The sequence below is a fragment of the Cyprinus carpio genome, chromosome B3 (genome assembly GCF_018340385.1).
Source record: "Cyprinus carpio isolate SPL01 chromosome B3, ASM1834038v1, whole genome shotgun sequence".
In the NCBI taxonomy this organism is placed as follows: domain Eukaryota; kingdom Metazoa; phylum Chordata; class Actinopteri; order Cypriniformes; family Cyprinidae; genus Cyprinus; species Cyprinus carpio.
Window position 1 is genome coordinate 30,576,928 of NC_056599.1, and position 23,980 is coordinate 30,600,907.

A 23,980-nucleotide genomic window follows, 5' to 3' on the forward strand; every position below is an offset into this window, starting at 1 on the left:
CTCAATCGTTTAATGATTGTGTTTGTCACATTTGATCACTAAAATGTCTTTTGGCTGAATAAAAGTGTTACTATTATTAAATAATAATTAAAACCTACATAATGTTCTAGTTTACTTCCCAGTCCTGTTCAGTGTCAGAGCTTATGGAAACGAATTGGCATCATTTCCTGTCTTCCATATTTGGTACACACGTCAGCTCCTACTAGAGGACACAGCCTTAACTTTATAATTCAGGACAGCAGTGATACATTTTCCCTGGTGCTCTCTTGACACTGAAAAGCAACTTTTTAGTATACCTAGTATATTATACATAGTACTTTATGTAGTTTCTTTATCATTCAGTTAGTATTTTATTAATTTTTACTTTTTTAAAATGTAAACATGTTCAGTACACAGATAAACCAAAATATATTCAAGATACAAAAGTTACAAAAGAGATACAAAAGAGATTTTTTTTTTCAAAAAAATGACACACTACACTCTTGTTTCATAAAATGCCTTTATGAAGAAGACAAATGAAATACATGTCTTGATGTCTATAATATGCATACAGTCTACTTATATGTCTGTGCTTGAATAGATTTATCATTTGCATTAAGCATGTGAACTTTACAAAAAAATATATATTATACATTTTAAAACATTTAAAGTATGTATATCATATTTACAAATATTTTACAAAGTCACAGGGATGTGATTATGTGTGAAGGTTCATACCACGTATAGCTTGTCATTTGCGTTATAGTTAAAATGATTATAACTTTCTCTGAGTGTGGGTATAGCAGGAACCCAGGCTGAACTGGGCACGAGGAGACGCTTGACGTTTTTCTGCCATCGTCCCCTGTTTGGAAGTGGCCTGGAGATCCTTCTGGCTTGGCTGTGACTCCTTACAAGAGGCATTTTGCACTTGTTCCCCGTGTAGATGCAGTCCAAATGTGAGTGTTTTTTTTGTCTGCTTTATTATTAGCTTAATCTTACCACCCATTGCAGGTAAGTACTGAAAATGGCTCAAGAAGCCTTTATGGTTATCAAGCCATAAAGGCTACTGACTGACCATTAGACACCAAAGCGTCCCTTTAAATGTGTCATCAAGTGCTTTTAAGAGCCAAAGCCTTGAGTTTGCTCTCTGGTGGGTTCTCTTGGAAAGAGTTCTAATGTTTGTACCCATTCTGTCTTTCAGTCAACCAGCGGTGATCCACTTTCACCAGATTCTTGCAACCTCAGGCGTCAATGCGGAAAGAGAGCAGCTTCTCTGAGTGCATGTTATTCAGCGTGCGCAGATCAGGAAGTTTGAGCAGCAGCTTGGTGAATCGGGAGGCGTCATTAGGGGCGTTCTTGCTGACGAGGGATCGGAGAGCCCGGATCAAACTTTCCTGAAGCATCTCCACTGAATTCACGTTTTCGATGCCAGAACGGTCTGTACAACAGAAGCAAACAATGAGAGACCCAATTAATTAGTGGATCAAATTAAGTTACTTTCGTGTTGCACAGAAGAAAGAAGGTTTGGAATGACATGATTTGATTTACCAACCCTCATGTTGTTTCAAACTCATAAAGCTTTGGTTGATCTTTACAAATTAAAGATACTTTTTATGAAACCTGAGAGGTTTCTGTTCTTCCATTGAAGTTCCAGGTAACCAAAGAAAGTTCATAGATCATCACATAGAACGATCGTATCTCTTCATAAGACTTGGATTTTAGGATCTTCTAAGTTTCGGTTACATAGGCTTTCAATGGAGGACCAGAAACCTTTCATTAAAAATATCTGAATTTGTGTTTAAAGATCAACCAAAGTCTTGCAGGTTTGGAACAATATGAGGATGAGTAGATGATGACAGTTTTCATTTTTGAGTGAACTTTCTCTTTAACACTAATATGCGACTGACCTGCAGACACCAGCACGACTGCAGTGAAGAGTCCCAGTTCTTCTGCTGAGAGCTCTAATGCGTTGAGTTTTTCACTAAAGTCGAACATGGTACCCAGCAGATCGCCCATGCCCATGCTTTTCAGGGCCTCCAGGCTGTAGGTGGTGCCCGAGATGAACGTTACGGTCCTCTCTTTTACATTAAACAGAGAGGAGAAGCGCACCATGAGGACCTGCAGGAGATATTCAAAAAGAAATACGCACTTAATAAAACCATCAAGGCGTAATTGGCACTGTGGCCTTGATGCAAGTCAGTTGTTTTAAATAAAACACCAATAATTTACCTCAAACGTTCCGGCCTTCAGCAAAGTGACCTGGTCATTCTGGGATAGCGTGCTAAACCCTGGGATGTGTTTGGCAAACTCCACCACCTCTCTGACCGCTGGGGTGAAGCTAAGAGAGAAGTCTTCCCAGATTTCCTGTGGTGATTTGTTGGGGTCTGAGAAAGGATGCATGTTCATTGGGCAAGCCTGGAAAAAAAGGAATCATCATCACTTCCAGGTTCTCTTTACTTGGTAATCACCTATAGAGTAGTTTAAATATCAAAGATCTTACCAGCAGAATCTCCTTGCGTTTTTTCCACGGACAGTTCTGACCCTGGGAGCTGCTGTTCATCTCCTGACTGTGGTGGACGCCAAAGAGGTTACTGTTTGGAGTTTGCTGACCATTGTTATTGTGCTGCTGATGTTGTCCAGAGGCTTGAAAATGAAGGCCATTTTCTGGTGGCACCTCGAAGTTGTTACAATGATGAGTGACATTATTATTATGGTGGTAGATGGTGTTGGGGCCGTTGAGGTGGTATCCAGCCATGCAGCGGTTGCTGCTTTGGTTGTCCAACTCGCCGTTGTGAGGCAGAAGCGCTGGACCCAACTTATCATGGGCGTAGATGAAGGTCTCACGGTGTGCTCTGGTTATGGCGGCGATGGTTTTGTCTACACCTGGACTGGAGCACGGTGGTGGAGAAGTCGTCAGAGCCGGGGGACACTGAGCCGGCTGCACCGAAGGAGAAGCTGGGGTCGGAGGGGAAGGGGACGGTGCTATGGGCACTGCGGGGGGCTGGGGTTGCGGTCCCACTGTAAGCCCCGGGCACGGAGATGAGGAAGAGGAAGAGGTGGATGAAGAGGAAGAGCAGGGGGTGCTGGATGTGATGCTCGCCAGCTGGAATTCATTCTGAAGCTGGTTGTTCACCATGTTGTTCATGGCGTTCTGCATCTCGGCCAGCATACGCTGCTTCTCGCGTTTCGGGATACGGCCGAAACGAACAGCTGGGGGTTAAAGTAAAGATAGAAAATGTCACAAATTCATCATGCTGTATTTCAATGTTCTGATTATACATGTTTCAAGGGATGCAAGATATAATTGTACCATATAAGATATTGGGTGATATTTTAGTTTATTTATTTTTTATCTGTTTCAGCTGATACTGGATCGGTAGTTGTGTGTGCTGATTTTTCTCCATTTTTATATTACTTTAGCCATAATCTTATAAACCCTAATAATTTAAAAAACATATTTTACTTTTAATATTAACATTAAGTCTTAAAGTAAATAGTAACATTTAAACTGTTTTCACTGCCTTTATTCACTTAATAAATGTTGGAGTTTTTGAATATTATAAATAAAGTAAATAAATTGTATTCATTTTAATATTAGTATTTATTATTTGTAACATTTTTTAAAAACGTTTGTATATCAGCATCATTCAGAATTTTAATATCAGTGCATCCCCAAACTTTTCTGTAACTGTTTTTCTAAGTTTGGTTGTATAGATATTTACCGTCCCGGGACATTCCCACAGACAGACACTTTTTGAAACGGCAATGCTGGCACCGGTTCCGGTTGATCCTCATAATGGTACAGGTTTCATTCTTAAGGCACTTTTTGTACTGGATGTTCTGCTGGATGCTGCGTCGAAAGAAACCCTGCAGACAAAGCAGATAACATAAATGTTATTTTTTTTATGCGACATTTACAGTTAATTATTATTTTTTTAAATGCAATCAACAATATTTTAATGCTTCATGCAAATCAGTGCTATTGTCTTACCTTGCAGCCCTCACAGGCATGGACACCATAGTGAAATCCGGAAGCCACGTCACCACACACTTTGCACAGCAACACCATTCCATTCAGCTCTGGATGGAAAGTCAGATGTTAACATCCTTCTCCTGGATACTGTACTATACATTAATCAGGTAAAATATGGTTCTTATTGCTTACTAGTAAGGGTGGCAACTGATTTGTTGGGTGAATTACGTGTACTTCCACCATCATCGCGGCCTCTTGGGGATCCACCAGAGCACGATGAGCTTCCTTCCTCTCCTGATCCTGAACTCGAGCTGCTGCTGCTGGTGTACATTCGCGAGGAATCATGTGATCCATTAGGGGAAGGTGGGAATGAAGAGCCAAAGCAGGGTTGTGTAAAGGACTGCAGGCTGCTGTTGGAATTCTCACTGTACATGGACACGGGGCTGGTGCGGTTGGGAGAGCCTCCACACGATCCGATGTATGATATTACTCCACCTAGCAATGGAAAACAAAGCCACATTTATTAGACAGTCCTCTTTACTCCACTGTGGGAACACAAAAAGTGAGAGAGGCCCACTGAGAGGGGGCTGAAAATGTTCTCAGGTATTTGCTCTCCTCCCTACAACGGTCCATCCTCGTTAAAATGTTCCCATAAATACTTCTCTCTACTACACAAGCAGCTGAAAAAGATCACGCTATGGAAACAAGGAAGCCGAGGGAGCAAGAGAATCTGTTTTTGTGGAAAATACTTTCTAGGAACTGTTATTGTAAACTGCAAGGGTACATTTAAAAAAATACAGCGACCACTCCTTTCTTCCTGAGTTTGTGCCTCAGAGGAATTGTGGTTTATAGTTTTACTGGCACCAGTATGCCATGTGAGCAAGCCACATTTGTCTGATGTTATTTCCGTTTATAAAATAAACAACTTTGCATGATGTGTCAAGTAGCACATGTCTAACCATGTGCATTTATATGACATTTACGACTTTGTTTTGTTTGAGTTACATCCTGCTCATTAGCGTCCATCAGCTCAAATCAGATAAGACTAGTCAACGTTGCTCTTGAGGAACAGCACAGTGTGCTAGAGTTTACACCTTGGCATTGACTCTAGGATGTAAACTATTCTCAGTGTCTGATACTTCCTCCTGACTTTCCTAACCTTTGGTCCCCTGAGGTTAAAAACAGTCTCCTTCATTCTCGTTTTACAGTTTCCTCCTGCATCACTGCATCAGTGCATTTGATGGAAACCATAAAACCATGTTTTGGGGAGATTCCTGCTAATGTTCTCCTAAAATAAATGATGCATCCATAGATGGATAGATAGATATTACATTTACATATTAGAATTATTCTGCGAAGTGTTTTCGAGTATAATCTTTAAAGCACTTTAAATGTCAAAGGTGAGCTGGTGTAGAGGTTACATAACGACTGTAGCCTTCACTAGCACAAACAGTCAAAAAGTCACTGTGTCAGGTGGAGCCACGACTGGGAAACATCCTGTAGCTTTGACTCCCCTGTGGTTTGCCTCAGAAGCTCCTGAAAAACACCTGTCCTGCATTAGATTTATCAATGCATGTCCACTAGCCTGCAGTGAGCTCACTGTGGATGTTTCTGGTATAGGTACATAGCTACAGCGGTTTGAGATCTTCTCCTGCTTATGCTCAAAAACGTGCTTTCTGCAGCTCCTAATTGTTTTTCAATCCAAACACTTAGGTTTTCCTAAACGTTGTGTCAAAGGAAATACTTGTGTAAGCACAACAAGGGCGCGTGTGAGCTGTTGTGTCATTGGGGAAGCACGCCTCCCCTCCACGTGCGCCACACAAGGACAGCCTTTCAACGAGACTCACTTCATTAGGCACGCCTCTCAAAACACACCCGCTTTTTAAAAAAAAACTTGCACCATTCATTTGCGCCTACACTCAATGATTGAGACCTTTACACTCTACATTAATAAATTCTGTCAGTGTTTACGTTGGGTTCATTATGTTTGTCTCTTAAGCCACTCGACAAGTGTGCTCTAAGAACACGACGCGAAACGGAAAACTCCTCGTTCGTGATTTTAAAAAATAAAACTGAAAGGTAAAATGGTACATGTTGCTCAATATTAATTGTAAACATTCTACATTTTAACATTTTCCCGCTACGTTAGCTATATAATTTAGGTTGACTATATTGGTAACGGGTACCAAGCAACACAGCTTGTTTTCCGGGGAGTGCAGGATATACAAAATATTTAAAATATTTGATAAGTATATAAGTAGCCTATTCCGAATTTACAGACAGTCATAAGTGTATCAGACGGTTTCGAACGCGATTCATCCAATCAGAATCGATTCGAAAACATTCGATATATCAGGCATTCGATATACCACTGGCTAATTAACCCATTCTAAAAATATTTTCAAAACATTTTGCTCTCTGAGTTGTATCATAAACTAAAGTTAGCCACATTAATCGGCTCATTATCAGTATGTTCGAACTACGCTAAATCCAAGAAATAATCTATCAAAGGCTGTATTCGTGTCACGGGAGGAAAAAAAACTGTAATGTTAAACTGGATCAGTTTCATGTCCCACTTTTAAAGCAAACACGGGTTAACGTGATGCCTAGCCCCGCGCCTCGTTCTTTGGTCCAATCGCAACGCGCACATGGCTCAGACTGCGGCGTCACACACGGGTTCGCGCTGGGAGGGCAAAAACAGCGCGAGGCGGAATTATGTAATGAGCTCCTGCGCTCACCAATGGCTGTAGGCGGAGAGCGGAGAATGAAAACAAAGAGCACATGGCTAGGCACGGCGGTCCATGTGAATCGACTCGCCTGTATCACGGGGATGTCCGTACACCTGACTTTGCAGTTATGACCTAGTTCCCCGAAATTCACGAGAACACTGTGCCTTAACCCGTGATGTCCTTGCGCTCGTTGTGTATTTACATTCTATGTATATACAGAACATTTATCATAAGATACAAACATTGAAAGAATGCTTACTTGAACAGGATTTTTCAGTTCACACATATTTACGTTTTACGAAAGCACAATGAAGTATTTGCACATGCTAAAAGATGTACATATTTAAATATATCTTCGCGATTGTTTATTTCAGAATCATGCTATGATTATAAATTAACTTTGTGGATCCGTTGCGCAACATTCAGAACGTAATAGAAACTTACAGACATGTAATTTGACAGTGATGAAGCAGAGAGGCGACTGAAAGCAAACAGAATGATCAACGAGACTGTTTCTAAAAGCATCCGTAAAGAAGTCTTACCTGTGTTGTTTGTATCTACTGCTGTCGTCATGTTGAGCCCCAGTAAAGTCATGCAGCTTTATGAAAGAATCTCCAATGCAACCCCCAGAGAGAAGACACACTTCTGTTTTTCTTACAGATCGGTTCTTCTTTACGATAAAGTCATGACTGCCACGAAACGACCGTCCTAAAACCGCATAAAATACGCGCGCATCTGTTAGATGCTGAGAAAAGATGTTAAATGCTGCGCAAAGACGTCAAGGAAATGTGGTTCATTCAGTAAAAGTGTATCATACGCCAGTGCACCTGTCACTCGCCCTATCTGTTTCGCTCTGAACTGTTCTGTCAAGTCGGCCCGGTTTTGTTTTTTGCCTTGTTCTAAAGAGCATGGATGAGATGCGCGCAGGCGCGCAGCTGCACGAGGCTCGAAATGTGTCCATGTGACCCCGTGAGCCTCGTGGCCCAGTGACACAGTTTCTCCAGAACACATTTCGTGCGAATTTTAAAGATCCCCGCGCACGTGCCTGCCTCGGTGTTGGGAAATGAAGTCTAATTTTGAAGAGTTTGAAATCGCCTGGAATAGTTTGTATGACTGAATCTGGGTTCTGTGCTTGAGTCTCACGCGTGAAAAGTGGTTTTGAATGAGGAGAAGATTTTAGTGAGTGTTCAGCGCAAGGCATTCTCAGTAAATGTATGAAACTCTTGGTGGAGGATCTTGCAACAATGCATGAAAAAAAAAAATGTAAACGTGAACATTACAGATAATATCTAATGTGCCATTACTAATATGTTTAATGTTCTGTATTTATGTATTTACAAGCAAAGAATATAGGGTGAATTAAATCTCAGATATCACAGCAAATAGCGGAGAAGTGTATATAGCCTATATGAACTACATTTATATACTAGTTTATTTATATGCTCATCATTTATATAGGTCATTATGTTAATGTAAAGTTAACACTGCAGACTAAGGGTAGAATAATTAACTTATATCTGAGGAATATATTTTGTGCCTTTGGGGTGAGATGGGGTAAAATATGTTGCCCCAAAATAATAGGTTTTACCTTGCCCCAAAATAATAGGTTTTACCTTGCCCCAAAATAATAGGTTGCTTGAAAATGTTAAACATAAACATTTGGAATTCATTGATATTTAAGTTGGTGCTATTTAATAATTCCACAGCCAATAAGAACAATTCTGTTAACCCCAAAATATCATATATGCTAAAATCATGTGTATGTCAATAGTTTATATGGGCATTGTTCTTAAGGGGGACTTCTTTCCCCATCTTACCCTATATAATGCGTGCGTGTGTGTGGCTAGATGTAGTTAGTTTTAGGATGCACAAAATCCTAATGTCCTAAAGTCGTGTGTTTTGGAGGCTTATTTTGGCACTTTGTTGCGCCTTTTCAGCTTTTGAATTTATTTTAAGGTTATTTTGAAAACAGCAATTCACCCCCACAATAAGTTGCCAGTGTGTCCCAGATAGAGCGCCTCCCTTAGAGAACCGCTCACCAGCTTTTGGAAGACCATTATATATATATATTTTTTCTGTTTTCTTTTTTTTTTTTTGCGGCTCCAGCAGGCACGTGCCTGAGAACAAAACCGTGAAACTTGGAGAAAAAAATAATAAACAACAGAGCATCTCGCAGCAATAAAAGGAGTCACATCCGTAGCATCAATTATACCGACCACAGCACTGCATGAGCCACTAGTTGCATTCACGTGAATCACTCTGGCGCCTTATTGCAGGTTAATCGTTCTCACCTGTATAACAACACTGCGTGACGCTACACGTGACAAGCGGGTGGAAAACATAAACGTAGATGATTCACTGTGTGGCTGATGTTGTGAACTGACCACGCCTGTTGCTTCTATTTTCGGACTGTATCTTTATGGCAAGTGTCTGAATATTTGTGCTGGCTGTTTTGACTATCCCGGACATGATAATAACAGTGCCTCAGCAGAAGCAAGATGGTAAACTTTTCGTCACGTTTGCACATCACGTTACCTGAACCAAACACCATGAGACCGGGCGCGCGCGGCATGTAATCGCTTGAGTGGACTTATAGCTGCGCACGCTTCGACTCCCCCGACTTGTGGCAAAGACACGACTGCGTTTGACACATCGCTGAGTTGTCACATGCAAAAACACTCTGTACACACACACACTTCACATGGAGCGCACCGGTGTACCATAATCTAACCAGCACGGTCTTTGTTTATACTGTCTCCAGACGCACAGTATCTTGGTCAGTGCTAGATTTCAAAGACAAAACTAACCTGGTAATCAGAAACCCAACTGAATATATATATATATATATATATATATATATATATATATATATATATATATATATATATATATATATATATATATATATATATATATAGTACGGATGATGTTTTATTTTCGTGCTACTCCAAGGTAGCCTACTTAAAAGCATAACATTTAATGTCCTAAATGATGCACCTTTTGGAACACTATTGTAGAAGCTTTCGCTGATCTCATTTATGTAGCCTAGCATATGCTTAACTGTGACATTATTATATGTTGTTTGTTTTAAAATGGAGGTGACACATCAAACCTTACAAGTTCTTTAAACAAACCTAATAGTTAATAACCTCTCCAGAAATCACCACACCTTGTCAGCCGTGCATATTTTTAGTAACGATGATCAATTTGCAACGTGCAGCCTGATAATCAGCACTGGATTCACAGCGGCAAAGCTCTGTATATCTCATCTATTCTGCTGGAGGTTTATCCCTGTGTTATTCTGTCCTCTCTGTGTTGTTTTGTGGAGCAGCGGCGGTGGTGGTCGACGTGGTGAGGTGTTTTGTTGGTGGAGAATAATCAGGCTCTCATCATCCCGGTTTTCCTCCCTCTGGGAACACCTTGGCGGCGGGACAGCCAAGACCAAACGTGTTGGTAAAACATTGACGCGTTCCTTGAGGATGAGCAAAGCAAGAGTATTAGTAGCCTACATTTACAGGATTCTGACATTATAGCAATAGGTCTTTTATATACAGCATTTCAAATCAGCCACACATCGGATTCATCAAGAGCTATTTGGGTTTCTTGACAGAGCTGTGCACCATGAGTGGAAACTGGGACGGTGATATTATAATGAGATCCCATTGCAACGTCACTAGGCGCTAGTTTTTTCAGACGCGTGCAGAAAAAGGCTTACCAAAACAAAGTTACTGGGTTAATCTTTTGCACGTGTCCTTGGTTGGTGGGTAGATGCACCGTGGACCTGATTATAGCACTTAAAACCTGGAAAAGTCAGATTTTCATGATATGTCACCTTTAAGGCTGATGTTAATGCGATTCTGGCAAATTTTTGTAGCGAAAATGAAAGCATATTTTAAATATCTTTTAAACGACTGCTGCACGTCTTTTACAACAAACGTATCTCTTAATTCAGACAGCGGCAGGTTATTTGCTTCTCTTGGACGCGCCTGGGCTTTATTATGAAGCCGTTGTTCAGTCCTCAAGCAAATAATATTTAATAAACGCTTTAATGCGTCGATGCGGTTCAGAGAGCTCTGCCTCGCTGTCTGTGTGCTCGCTGCAGTCGCAGGGTCCTGTGTGCCATGTGAGTCGTCCCGCACAGGACAGGGCTGGCTGCGCGCACAGGAGCGTGATGGGGGTGTGTCGTCACCGACAGCGGTCACCAGGCTGGTCCACGTGCGGGGGTGACTCAGCCCTGAAGTGGAGCAGTAAAGTGGGCGTCGACCCCGCGAGCCCTATTTTCGTGGAAAGTGAGTAGCCTCGGTCATGCACTAATGTAAACATCTCAGCGGTCTTACTGAGGGATGTAATGGGGTTGTCGCTCTATTTAGACGTGGATTCACACACACACACACACACCTTCCATCCCTATACTGTGTTCCCTTACGAAAATCAACCATGGTTTTACTACAAATAAAACAAAACAAAAACATGGTAACCAAATTCACCATGGTCTTGCTACACTATAGTTTAACCATGGTATTTGTAGTAAAACTGGTTATACAAATAGTAATCAATGAGCCAAAAAAAAAAAACGTTGCTACACTTTTACTACAATAAAACCATGGTTGATTTTCGTAAGTGTAATTCCTATGTGTGTGCACTATCATGCACTTTTGCACTATGTCCATACTTTCTTCTGCACTGGAAGCTCCTGTCAAGTTAAATTCCTTGTGTGTGTGTGTAAGCGTAAAGCTCTGTCTGACTTCTGACTTTATACAGTAAGTTATTCATGCTGTAGACAAGATTAGACGACTTGTTGTTTATAACTTACTACTATTCTTAAGTTATTTCCATCTAACATTTTTCTTCTGTGGTGGACTCGTGGAACAATCCATTTTATTGTCAGCAAGTAGCCTATTGTTGCTCTTGTGTAACAACTGACAGAATCATTTGCTCAGGAACGTCATTGTCCTCTCGTGGTTTGGGTATCTGAGGACTGTCAAAGCAGTGTGATCATCACAGAAAACCTACATTAAAAGTTTCAGATTTTAAGAATTTCCCCAAACTGAAGGACGTGGAAACTCAGAGTATGGGTAGTTCTGGTTTTGACTGGTTCTGTCAGTGCTGTAAAGCTGGGAAATAGACAAGAGAGTGAGGAATGAGAAGAGATCGTTGAAATGGTCGCCGTGATTTTGCCAAGTAAGACATGTTCCCGGATCAACATCTTTTGATGATCCTGGAGCAACATTACTGTCTAAAAATATAGACTTAGCCCAATCCCTACCCCAAAACTTTACCATACCCATAATTTATTCCTAAAACAGATACTTCCTGAAAAGTTATCCCTCAATTCTGATTGGTTGATTGGAATGCTGTTCCAGGAACAACAAGGATGTTGTTCCAGGAACATGTTGTACCTGGTGAAATCACGTTCACTGTAGTTCACAGAGGTTGTTTATATCACATGGGCCTAACTGAACTCTCACTGGCCTTGGCCTTGCATGTTTTGTATGATATAGCAGTATAAAAGTCTTATCTTGATATACTACATGCCATAGCTGCTATTCCTGGAACCTTTCATCCACTCCCATATTTACTGAACTACCTTGTGGGAAGTTACAAATTAACATTGTCCAAAAACAGATCAGTTATTAACATTGCTACCAATCTGTACACCTTATCTTAAAAATAATAAATCAAAATCTTACTGTTTATTATCAATTAGAGCCCTACTTGAGAACAGTGTTCAGTATTACATGCGTGTAAGTTCTGCGAATGAGAATAAGATAAACCTGACAGAGAGTGCACTCTAGTGGAGAAGAATGATAATTACAGTTGCACTCAGGGTCTCAAATCCCAGCTCCCCTTCTAAAAAAAACAAAACTTAAAGTGGTTTGCTGGTCTTAGATTAAGATGTTCACGTTCCAAAAATTTAAAAACACCTTCCAAGGTTCCACTTTCAGTTTTGGCGCTCTTGATTGGCGCCTCCTAGTGGTCGCAGACACGCGTGTTGAAACCACACCTCCAGAGAATGAACTGTAACCTCGTGCACAATGAGGAAGTGTTAGTACGGGACGGTGCTGAATTACTACATGTAAAAAGATTTACTGGAATATTGTCAGGCTGGGACCTGAAATAGATACTATGACTAATGTTTATTATTTTGTAATGAAAAAAAACTAACCTTTTTTAACACCTTGTAAAAGGCATGTTTTATTTCATCTTAGTGTACATACTGTCAGCCACACATACTGTTGTTTCTGAATCAGGTAAGCAAGAACTAGTTTTACAGCACTAAGCACATATTTAGCTATTCTTGGTCATTATATTGTCGAATTATGAAGTTAAAAAAATTCTGCTCTCTCACAGGATCGCACTCGCTATGGGTCTTTGCTACATTTTTGACTGGAGACAGTTCAGTGCCGTTCTCAGAGTTCACTGCCGTTATTATGCTGGATGATATTGTCATCGGTCACTATAACGCAGATGAGAGAAGTTTTGTCCCGAAGACGGTCCAAGAATCCGTTAATGTCACGGAGCAAATGACTATATCAACAGTCTGTAAAGGCATACACGAGGGCATGAAAACCAAAGCATACTACTTAATTGATTACCTAAATTATACAAGAGGTATTTATTCTCTAATGGTTTTGTGTTTATTCTCTTGAGAGTGCATGAAATGTAGCCTGTTTTCATTCAGATCGGTTCATACCACGTCTGAGGTGCCCTTGAGCAAGGCACCGAACCCCCAACTGCTCCCCGGGCGCCGCAGCATAAATGGCTGGCCACTGCTCCGGGTGTGTGTTCACGGTGTGTGTGTTCACTGCTGTGTGTGTGCACTTTTGGATGGGTCAAATGCAGAGCACAAATTCCGAGTATGGGTCACCATACTTGGGTGTATGTCACGTCACTTTCACTTTCTTTTTTGTGGAGGCTACATGCAGTCAAACCAAAAATTGGAATCACTAGGATTAAAAACAAAACAAAACTAAAAAACTAAAATTGCTGTTCTTTTAAACTTTCTATTCATCAAATAATCCTGCAAAAAAATGTATCACAGTTTTCATTCATAATTATAATTTTTTTAACACTGATGATAATTATAAGAAATGTTTCTTAAGCAGCACATCAGAATATTAGAATGATTTCTGGAGGATCATGTGACACTGAAGACTGGAGTAATGATGCTGAAAATTCAGCTTTACCATCACAGAAATAAATTACATGTTTAAATATTCAAACAGAAAACTTATTACTATTTTTTACTATTAGTATATTACTATTTTTACTGTAATTTTCGATCAAAATGCAGCCTTAGTGAGCATAAAATACTTATTTTAAAAAAAAAATAAATAATTAAAATGGCAGATAACCTTATTGTTAGTGAACTGTTGTGACCGTGTCAGTAATTCTAGATATCAGCAAAAGTAAGTTCTGCTTTTTTTTTTTAAGTTCTCTGTGAACTGTGTGTGTTAATGTTAATCTTCAAGAATTGGCTAAAAACACATCACTTCCATCTTCATTTGACCATCTAACTCTAGCACTCTGTATTCTAATTCTGTTCTAAAAAACTGCCCCTTTTAGACTATTTATTTACTAACAGCTTTTCTAAAAAAAAAAAAAAAAAAACTAACACTAGCTTCTCTAATCTTTTTGTATTCTATCGGTTTTCTTTTTTATTTATTATACAATTAACAAAAGCAAAAAAAGCCTCTAACACTAGCTTGCTCTTTTTTCTTTATCTTTTTATTTTTTGTTTTCTTATTTATTATATGATTTAAAAAACTTTGCTATGTGTACTGCATTAAAGGGTTACTCCACCCCAAAATGAAAATTTTGCCATTAATCACTTACCCCCATGTCGTTCCAAACCTGTAAAAGCTTTGTTCGTCTTCGGAACACAATTTAAGATATTTTGGATGAAAAACCTGGAGGCTTGAGACTGTCCCATAGACTGCCAAGTAAATAACAGTGTCAAGGTCCAGGAAAGTTATGAAAGTCGTCGTCAGAATACTCCATCTGCCATCAGACATGCAATCTGTGTTATATGAAGCGATGGGAACACTTTTTGTAAGCGAAGACAAAAATAACGACTTTATTCAATAATTCCTTTGTCAACAGTCTCCTCTGTGTCTCTCCATATCATAGCATTCTGTGTCATCCGTGCCACAAGGATGCACTGTTTCTATATGTATTTAGCTTTGAAAATGAAATAAAACAGCGCATCCTTGTGGTGCGGATGACAAGAGCATACACAGAATACAGTGATATGAAGAGACACAGAGGAGACTGTTGACAAAGGAATTAGTTGTTATTTTTCTTTTCTTCGCTTACAAAAAGTGTTCTGTATTTTATGGACCTTGACACTGTTATTTATTTGGCAGTCTATGGGACAGTCACAGGACTCCCGGTTTTCATCCAAAATATCTTAAATTGTGTTCCGAAGACGAACAAAGCTTTTACAGGCTTGGAACGACATGGGGTTAAGTGATTAATGACAACATTTTCATTTTGGGGTGGAGTATCCCTTTAAGCTAACTGAGACTTTTTATAGCACTTGCATATCGTTGCTCATTTGTAGATTGTGATTGCTTCCATTGTCCTCATTTGTAAGTCGCTTTGGATAAAAGCATCTGCTAAATGACTAAATGTAATGTCATAACCAGAATTGTGAATTCCATCCTTACATATGTGTATCTGAGACCCTGTATTTTTTCCCAGGCCTTCACGTGCAGCAGAGGCTGGTTGGATGTGAACTTCTCCGTGATGAGCCTGGCCGAATGATGACGCTGGAGGCCTTTAATGGCGAGAGTGGCTTTGAACGACACTATAACGTTCAAGGAGACCAGCACACTGACTGGAAATGGCCTGTCATAAAGAGTAGGGCACAGCTGGAGTACGACGCGTGGCTCTATGCCCACTTTTACCGCCCCTTGTGCATTAGCCAGCTTAGGAAATATCTAAAAAAGGAGCAGAAGCGTGTGATGGCAAAAGGTCAGTTAATGTAACCTCCGAAATACACTCCATTTGGTTTGGAAAACATTAATGATGTGTGTCCTGCTCAATGTGTTCATTCTTTCCTTGACAGTAAAGCCCAGAGTGAGAGTGATTAAACGCTATTGTAGGGAGGCAGGTGTAGTTCAGATGACCTGCCTGGCAACTGGTTTTTACCCACGTCACATCAATCTGACCCTGCTTCAGATGGCCAGCCAGTTAATGAAGAGAGGGTCACAGGAGGTGAACTGCTGCCCAACCCTGATGGAACCTATCAGATGAGGAAGAGTGTGGAACTCAGCGCCGAAGAACAAAGAGAAAGACACACCTACACTTGTACTGTAACTCACCTTAGCCTGGATAACAAGCTTGACCTCAGTATAGGTATGGCAATGGCAATCTAATAGAATTGGCCATCTAATTTACACTAATATATATATATTTGTATATTTTTAGAACCTGGTCCTGATCCTGTTATCATAGTTCCCCCTGTACTTCTATTGCTGTGTGTTTTTGGATTTCTGGCTGCCTTTAAAATATGGAGGAAGAGATCTTCACAGCCTGAGCAGGTACACATACACTCACTGTTTCACTAATGCATCGGATTCATGTTATAAGACATAAGCTCTGCTGGTCAGGCTTCATAATTGTATTCCTGTCTTTATATTGCAGATCACCTACATACCTACCTCAGGTTTGTCCTGTAATCTGCTCAGATATATTTATGCATTTGTTATTAAGAAAGTTAAACATGTACCTTTACCAATCTGGGTTTATTTTAATATTATTATTTTTCCTCTGCAGCTGATGACCAAACAACAGAATAACAGCGCATGTGACATGTAAAGTGGCACCAAATTATCTGTTCACAGTTACAGACCAGAAGCATTTTGTAGTATTTATAAACTGACTGAACTGAAAAAAAGTTTAATCTGTATTTTTTTGTAAAAAAAAAAAGATCTTAACATCTGTTAATATTCCAGGATATTAAGTATTATTCATATATATATATATATATATATATATATATATATATATATATATATATATATATATATATATATATATATATATATATATATATAACATATCCTTTCAAAAGAATGTGTTAATTACATGTATATTTTTACATTTATTGGACAGGTTGGCTTTTTTTTCTTGTTTTAAGAAAAATACTGTTTTATCACGTACAGATTTATTCTGTCTTAGTATTGAATATTTTAGTATTTTTACAATATTAATAAGTTTTACAAAATAATGTTTTGTGTTTAAATAGGCTAGTAATTACAGCATGTATCTAACAGGTTTCCTCTAGTGCCAAGTTTGTGTATTTTAGCATGGCTGTTTGCCAGATTTCATTGCCAGCAAATTAGCCACAAGAACTCCTCAGTATTTATTTAATCAGGTACTGTATATTAATGTAACCTGTTTGTAAAACTTAGATCTTTCAGTAGTGTGCTAATAAACACACATTTGTTATATTCGTCTGTGAATTCTTTAGTGAAGTTCATGATCTTACTCATATTTACCGTAATGTTGCAATGCGTTTAAAACTTGAATGTTAATCTTCAGTCCATCTCTGCATGATGTCAAAATGCAAACCTCAACGCGCGCGCCACGAAATGTTGGTTGTTCCGCAAGAGTCCAATCAGATTCCAAGCGCACCGCGCATGCGCCGTGTGCGCAGATTCAAACAAAATCGGAAAGTGGGCCAAAGCAAGGCGATAGGTGAGTTCGGGCGGGGGCCAGGGAAATTTAAATAACATGTCAATGCAAAATGATGCGATATGCTTCGTTCAGTATTTAAATAAACAGCACGATTGCATGACTTAAGATGGCGTCATCGTCCCTCAAGAGCAGACGAAGGGAACTGCTAAAATGATTGTCATTGTTTTTGCTGTATATCTAAAATGGTGGACGCTGCCTGTGCACACACAATAGCTCGTGTATGACTGTGGAGTTTTGCTATCGATCAAAAAACTCCCAGATGCATGCACGTAAACAGTGATCGGACGATGTCCTTCCTGAAACAGTAAACACAATGCATGCAATGCATCCATAGACACACTCAACAGATGGGAAGGGTACTTAAAGTTAGCTTAGCGTATCCATATACATTATTTTAGAAATCCGATCATACATAATGTTTCTATAAATGACATTTTTGCTCACGGATTCATGTGCTTTCAAGTCTCAGAAAACAATTAAAGCATCATATATCAGTCATATCAGTATACCTACCTTTTAATTGTGCTTTACAGCCAATTTCTCTTGCCTTACTAAGAAAAACATTTATGGTCAAATTATGCAATAAAATTCAAGTTTTTGTGCTGTTCCCCCAGAATGGCAATAGAAAAGGGGCCTCAAGGACACACATTCAGCCTGTCACAAATCCTCCTCATCTATGGAGCTGGGTGTTGGTAAAACAGCTCCAGCTGGAGCTAGTCACAATGACTATGCCATCCACTGTGTTCACGAGTGGAGGACACAGACTGAACACGAGCCTCAGCAAGAAGCCAGCAGGAGCCCATGAATCCCTGAAGAAGGAAAGCCGAGACTTCGCCACCCATGTGTTGAGCACGATCCACAACAGCGTAAATCAAAAGCATCACCTGCACAGCAAAGCAAATATCAGCCACCGGAACGTGTTGAGCTCCCCTGACCAATCTCCAAAAGGGACCCTCGGGCAGGAGGAGAACTGGGAGACGCTGGGGGCCTTGACACTCCCCTCAACCAAGCAGATGGGGGCCGAAGGTTCCCCGGTCAAGAGCAAATCACTGTTTTGTCAGGCCAGTCATAACCACGTGGGGAAGATGGATCCCATGGTATCAAATGGCAGCAATCAGCGGAGAGAAGTGGGGGTCCCTTCGCCGGAGAACAGTCCCGATGGGAAGCGTCGTAATGTGAGGAAAGGCTCCGGCCTGGTGGACACACAGACCAGCTGCATCCGACAGATCCTGCTGCTGCAACTGGAACTGATTGAACAGCAGCAGAAGCAACTGCACAACAAGAGCAAAGAGATCGATGACCTCAAAGCTGAAAAAGAGATGGTACGCTCACTATGCTGAGAGTTTAACACTTTTTTTTTTCACTACTGATATGAAATGTTAAATGATGGGCCTGTTTGATGTTAAACTGGGCGCATTCAGAGTTTCCCACTTGTTGTTTTGTAACACTTGTTTCTTGTTTCATCTATTCATCTGAACCCGATGTGTAATACACAGCCTAACACAGGTGTGTGTTTGTAGCTAATGGCCCGAATTGAACGCATGGAGCGTCGGCTGCAGATGGTGAAAAAAGAGGGTACAGAATCCCGTCCTTCTCAGACTCCTCGCCGAAAGGAAGCTGAGGCTGCTGCCACAGATGACGTCCAGCAATCTGAGGGGCGGGTGCAAACCCCAAAGCAAATGCACTTTGGAAGAGGAGGAAAAAGCCTGAAAAGGTATGATCATGAGTTTTTCTCTAATTATATAAAGATTTATTGCAAGGATCGTTCACCCCAAAATTCATCATCAATTACTTGCCCTCATGTGGTTCGTTTCTTCTGCGGAACTCAAAAGAAGTGATGAGGGTGTGTAAATGACGACAGAATTTTCATTTGTGGGTGAGCTATCCTCATTATTTCCGACTAATGTGCTGTAGGGCTGTCAAGATGGCTGAAAAACTAAATTCGAATTTTTTACTTAAATATTATCAATATTCAAATTATATTCAAATTTAAAAGGCATATTTTCACTTAGGGGGAAAATGATTTTGGCTTCTCTTCTGAGGCCACAAGAGGGCGCATGGAGCAAAATATTACTAATTCACATTTATTCAAAGCAATAAAATAACAGGACTATCTTTGAAAAAAGTGCATTATGTTTCAAATAATGTTTATAAACCGAATATAATTAATTAAGTTGCTTAAGCAATTAGAAACAAAACGGCATCATGTATGTGTGCAAAATTTAATACAAAGGACCAAACAACAGAGTACTTTTTTCAATTTAAAAACATGAAATAAAGTGGGATGGAGAAAAACCGGCATACAGTTTTGAGACATGTTTTTTAAAAGTTGAACTTATATTAATTTTACTTGTCTATATAGAAAATGCGATTAATAAGCGTTCTGTGTGAACGGCTTCAGTTTTGCCATAAGATCTTCTTCAGGCTATAGCTATAGGCTAACAAAAGCATTAAAATGCAACAACACTATATCGTCATTGCATCTCGTGTGCCACTGATAAGGCTGCGTGACGCACACCTAAAATTCGAATGCAACGTTTTTGTGGATTTTTATTTTTTCTTTTAATTCGACAAATATTCGAAATTCAAATTTTTATTTGACAGCCCTAATGTGCTGTAGCTAATGAAATGAGAGTTGATTAAACTAAATATGTTTTATTTTTTCACGCTCTCAAAGGAGGTTTCTTTTCCAGGACTCCCGGATGAGTAGGTCTCGACGTGGGCAGCCCAGGTCACCACCACAGGATAGCCCAGCTCAGAACGAGGAACCCCGGGAAGAGACAGAGCCTGAATTGCAGTCTCAGTCGGAGGAACTGCCCTACCTGACTACCACAGAGATGTACCTCTGCCGCTGGCATCAGCCGCCTCCGTCACCTTGTCGAGACCCCTCACCTGTGCATGAGGACACAGTTGCAGGTTGGGAGAAATGAATGTAATTTCTCTGTTAAAGAAATATTTCACCCCAAATTTTAAATTTTGCCATCATTTACTCACCCTCATGTTGTTCCAAACCTGTATAAGTAATAACTTATGTTGAACACAAAAGAAGATATTTTGAAGAACCAAACAATTGATGGTTCCCATTGACTTCCATAGTAGGGAAAGGAATACTATGGAAGTCAATGATTACCAGCAATCTTCACAATGTATTCTTTTATGTTCAGCTTATGGAAGAAACTCATACAGGTTTGGAACGACATGAGGGTGAGTAAATGATGACACAGTCTTTGGATGAAATATTCCTTTAATGATTTTAATCACATGTATTGATTATAATGAAAATTTAAGATCCTTAAAAATGTATCATTATTCACCATGTGTAGTTCCTTCTTGGCGGGAGAGTATCTTAGAGCCACTGGGGCAGAAAGAGGCGACGGACATCCCTGAGGTTAGTAAGACCTGAAGCATCCCAAGTGGCAAAGTTCGTGTAGAGCTGTATTTTCTGTGAACCGAGATGCTGCTTCACTCTGAAACACGCAGCACCAATGTGACCCTGGAGCACAAAACCAGTCATAAGTCGCTGGGGTATATTTGTAGCAATAGCCAAAAATACATTGTATGGGTCAAAATTATTGATTTTTCTTTTATGCCAAAAATCATTAGGATATTAAGTAAAGATCATGTTCCATGAAAATATTTTTTTTATGTTACCTACTGTAAATATATCAAAACTTATTTTTTGATTAGTAATATGCATGGCTAAGAACTTCATTTGGAAAACTTTAAAGGCGATTTTCTCAGTATTTAGATTTTTTTGCACCCTCAGATTCCAGATTTTCAAATAGTTGTATCTTGACTAAATATAGGACAAATCCTAACAAACCATACATCAATGGAAAACTTATTTATTTAACATTCAGATGATGTATAAATTTCAATTTTGAAAAATTGACACTTAAGACTGGTTTTGTGGTCCAGGGTCACATATATATTTATTTAAAGGGATAGTTCACCCAAAACTGAAACTTCATGTTGTTGCAAACCCGTTAGATGTTTTTAAGTAAGACCTTATTTTTGTTTTCTTTGGACAGAAAAAAAAGCATTCTTGTAGCTTCATAAGATTATGGTTGAACCATTGATGTCACATGAACTATTTTAACAATGTCCTTACTACCTTTCTGTGCCTTCAATGTGTCAGTTGTGTTGCTGTCTATGCAGGTTCAGAAAGCTCTCGGATTTCATCAAAAATATCTTAATTTGTGTTTCGAAGATGAATGAAGGTTTTACAGGTTCAGAATGACATGAGGGTGAGTAATTAATGACAGAATTTTCATTTTTGGGTGAACTATCCTTTTAATTAAATCACAGCCTTCATACTCGTATCACAATTTTGGTTTTATTTCAATTAAATGTTCCACCTTGATGCTTGTAAATGCTCATACTTTCTTCTGTGCAGTGTCTAGATGATAATGTCTTTCTGAAGAGGCATTCAAAGCTTGAGCTGGATGAGAAGAGGAGGAAGAGGTGATGTTTGTTTTATTTTTCTTCTATATAGCATCAAATAGATTAGAGCAGCTCTTCTCAAAGTCTGGACTCTGGTCCGAAGGGGATTCAATCCGGACCCGCATCCACTTCATATTTCCAGTGCACTCGTATCACTCAGACCTCCATGGGACACACACACACACACACAGAGGGGCGCACAAACCAGTGTTGCACTGTTTACCAACCTTTTTGTAAGACAAAGTGCATAGCAACTAGTGGCATTTTGGATAAACCTTAGCTTTCATTCAGTAGAAAAATGTCACTGGTTTTGCCTCCCTGACGCAGCTCGCAATCTCATTTCTCTTCTTCAGGTGGGATATCCAGCGTATTCGTGAGCAGAGGATGTTTCAGCGCCTGCAGCAGAGGATGAACAGGAGGAAGGTCATTCAGGAGAGCGAACCAGAGCTGCTCTCCTTCTATCCAGACTCTGAGGATGGTATGTCAGCGGATGGCTTTTTTCCAGCATGCCTGAAAAGTATTTGGTCTGCTCATTTAAAGTGCTTGTTTCTGTGTGTGTGTCCTCAGTGGAGTCTATTATGGTGACACCCTTCCTGCCAGTGGTGGCTTTTGGAAGACCTCTTCCCAACCTGAAACAGCAGTAAGTACAATATACGTTTTTTGCATGCTGCTAATAATGTACATCTTGACACCTTTTTTTGATTGCAATTCATATTTATATTTAAACAGAAACTTTGACCTGCCCTGGCTGGATGAGCGTAGTCGCTGTCGAGCAGAGGTGACTAAGAAACGGACGCCTCATCGAACATGTCGTAAATGAAACCGTCACAAGGAAGCTCCTTCCAAAATCCTAGCCTTGTGGTCTCATCTCGCGTACACATCTTTATTGCACTTTGGATCTTCAGAAGCAGATTGAAGGGTGTATTTTGGATCTCCCTAAAGCCCCCTGCTTGGTATCCATGAGCAGCTGTGTTTCGCTCTGTAATGTCTGAGAAACAACACACCCATGATCACAGTGCCGAGTGTAACACTTCAGTGTTCACGTTTGCGTCATACTTTGCAGATTAGCTTGAGCAGTATGGACCAAAGCTTCTACCGCAACACATCGAGAGCTGCCGTAAAAGATCAAAACTGTACATGCTGCGCTTTTTGGTGTGAGTTCTCTGTCGCATAAAGGGAAAAATGATGAACACCGGTTACAGAAGCTTTTGTTCCAAGGACATGTGTAAGATACTTGTAACTAAAGAAATTATTTCAAATATTAAAATGAGTCATATTGTGAATATACCGTGTTTTCATGTCTTTTAATGAAGAATTGTATTGAAAGCTAAATCACAGAATTCTACTTGACTTTTATGTTTGGCTAGGAAAAAATGTACTGGAATTGGATTCAACCAGGAAACAGAGGAGTGAGATTAGGAGAGGTGTGACGTTGGTCCCCCTTCATTCTTGAAGCTCAAGACCCTTTGTTCTTCAGGCAGTAAACTATGCAGAATAAAATATGTTTTTACAAATTAATATGCTCAGCTGCAGTGTCTCGGATCAAAATGCTGCATCAAGTGTTTGATGCAAACTAATTACATCACTGCAGTCATCAGTTTTAAGAGTATTAGAAATTGAAATATAAAAAATATAAGTACTGTGGACTGTGACAAGCCCTAAAAAAAGTGGGGCTAGATCAATATGTGGGGTTGCTAAGAAAATAAATAATACTGATGACGTCAGAGTTACTTCATAAAGAAATGGGGCTAAACTGGGGCTATACCACCCCTAGCCCCTGTGTAGCGCCGTCACTGTGAACTGGTTTTAATGGAAACTGTAATGGTCTCTACTGGTAACTGGTCACCTTCTATTGGTGGCTTGTTAAAACACTTAATCCTGATGCAACATTTCCCAAAACACACTACAGGAAACAATTTTTTAATTTTTAAAAGTTGATGGTTTGTAATGGTATTTATAGTGGAAACCATTAGAATTTCTGTGATGGTTTCTATTGTTTTCTTCAGCAGGGATATATATATATATAGTTGCTATTATGGTCCTACATTAAAAATAAATAAATAAAGCAAATATAACAAATTGATATTTTTGTGCTCCAAAGTATTTCAAGTAAGTGGTAGCACTACTGTATTTTCTTGTACTTAGCTCAGAA

The 23,980-nt window shown here is 39.7% G+C and overlaps 3 protein-coding genes across 3 annotated transcripts; 2 read left to right on the plus strand and 1 right to left on the minus strand.

Moving 5' to 3' along the window:
• Positions 1–482: 482 nt before the first annotated feature.
• LOC109089358 (nuclear receptor subfamily 1 group D member 1-like) lies at positions 483–7,571 on the minus strand. The gene is made up of 8 exons (XM_019103474.2): positions 7,224–7,571; positions 4,145–4,447; positions 3,971–4,059; positions 3,702–3,846; positions 2,480–3,189; positions 2,209–2,394; positions 1,887–2,097; positions 483–1,417 (listed from the first exon to the last, which is right to left on the minus strand). Exons 1-8 carry the CDS (start codon positions 7,273–7,275, stop codon positions 1,221–1,223), a joined length of 1,893 nt encoding a protein of 630 aa, XP_018959019.1. The 5' UTR covers positions 7,276–7,571; the 3' UTR covers positions 483–1,220.
• Positions 7,572–11,414: 3,843 nt separating this feature from the next.
• On the plus strand, positions 11,415–16,600 carry LOC109089365 (major histocompatibility complex class I-related gene protein). The gene is given in 8 exon segments (XM_019103482.2): positions 11,415–12,932; positions 13,033–13,293; positions 15,385–15,657; positions 15,752–15,859; positions 15,862–16,041; positions 16,114–16,226; positions 16,330–16,351; positions 16,462–16,600. Coding segments are annotated over 8 exon segments (1,041 nt in total). The 5' UTR covers positions 11,415–12,871; the 3' UTR covers positions 16,485–16,600.
• Positions 16,601–17,229: 629 nt separating this feature from the next.
• msl1a (MSL complex subunit 1a) lies at positions 17,230–23,113 on the plus strand. Its single transcript, XM_019103475.2, has 9 exons — positions 17,230–17,385; positions 18,000–18,707; positions 18,906–19,099; positions 20,063–20,301; positions 20,709–20,773; positions 21,782–21,849; positions 22,182–22,306; positions 22,396–22,468; positions 22,558–23,113. Exons 2-9 carry the CDS (start codon positions 18,108–18,110, stop codon positions 22,646–22,648), a joined length of 1,455 nt encoding a protein of 484 aa, XP_018959020.2. The 5' UTR covers positions 17,230–17,385; positions 18,000–18,107; the 3' UTR covers positions 22,649–23,113.
• Positions 23,114–23,980: the final 867 nt, after the last annotated feature.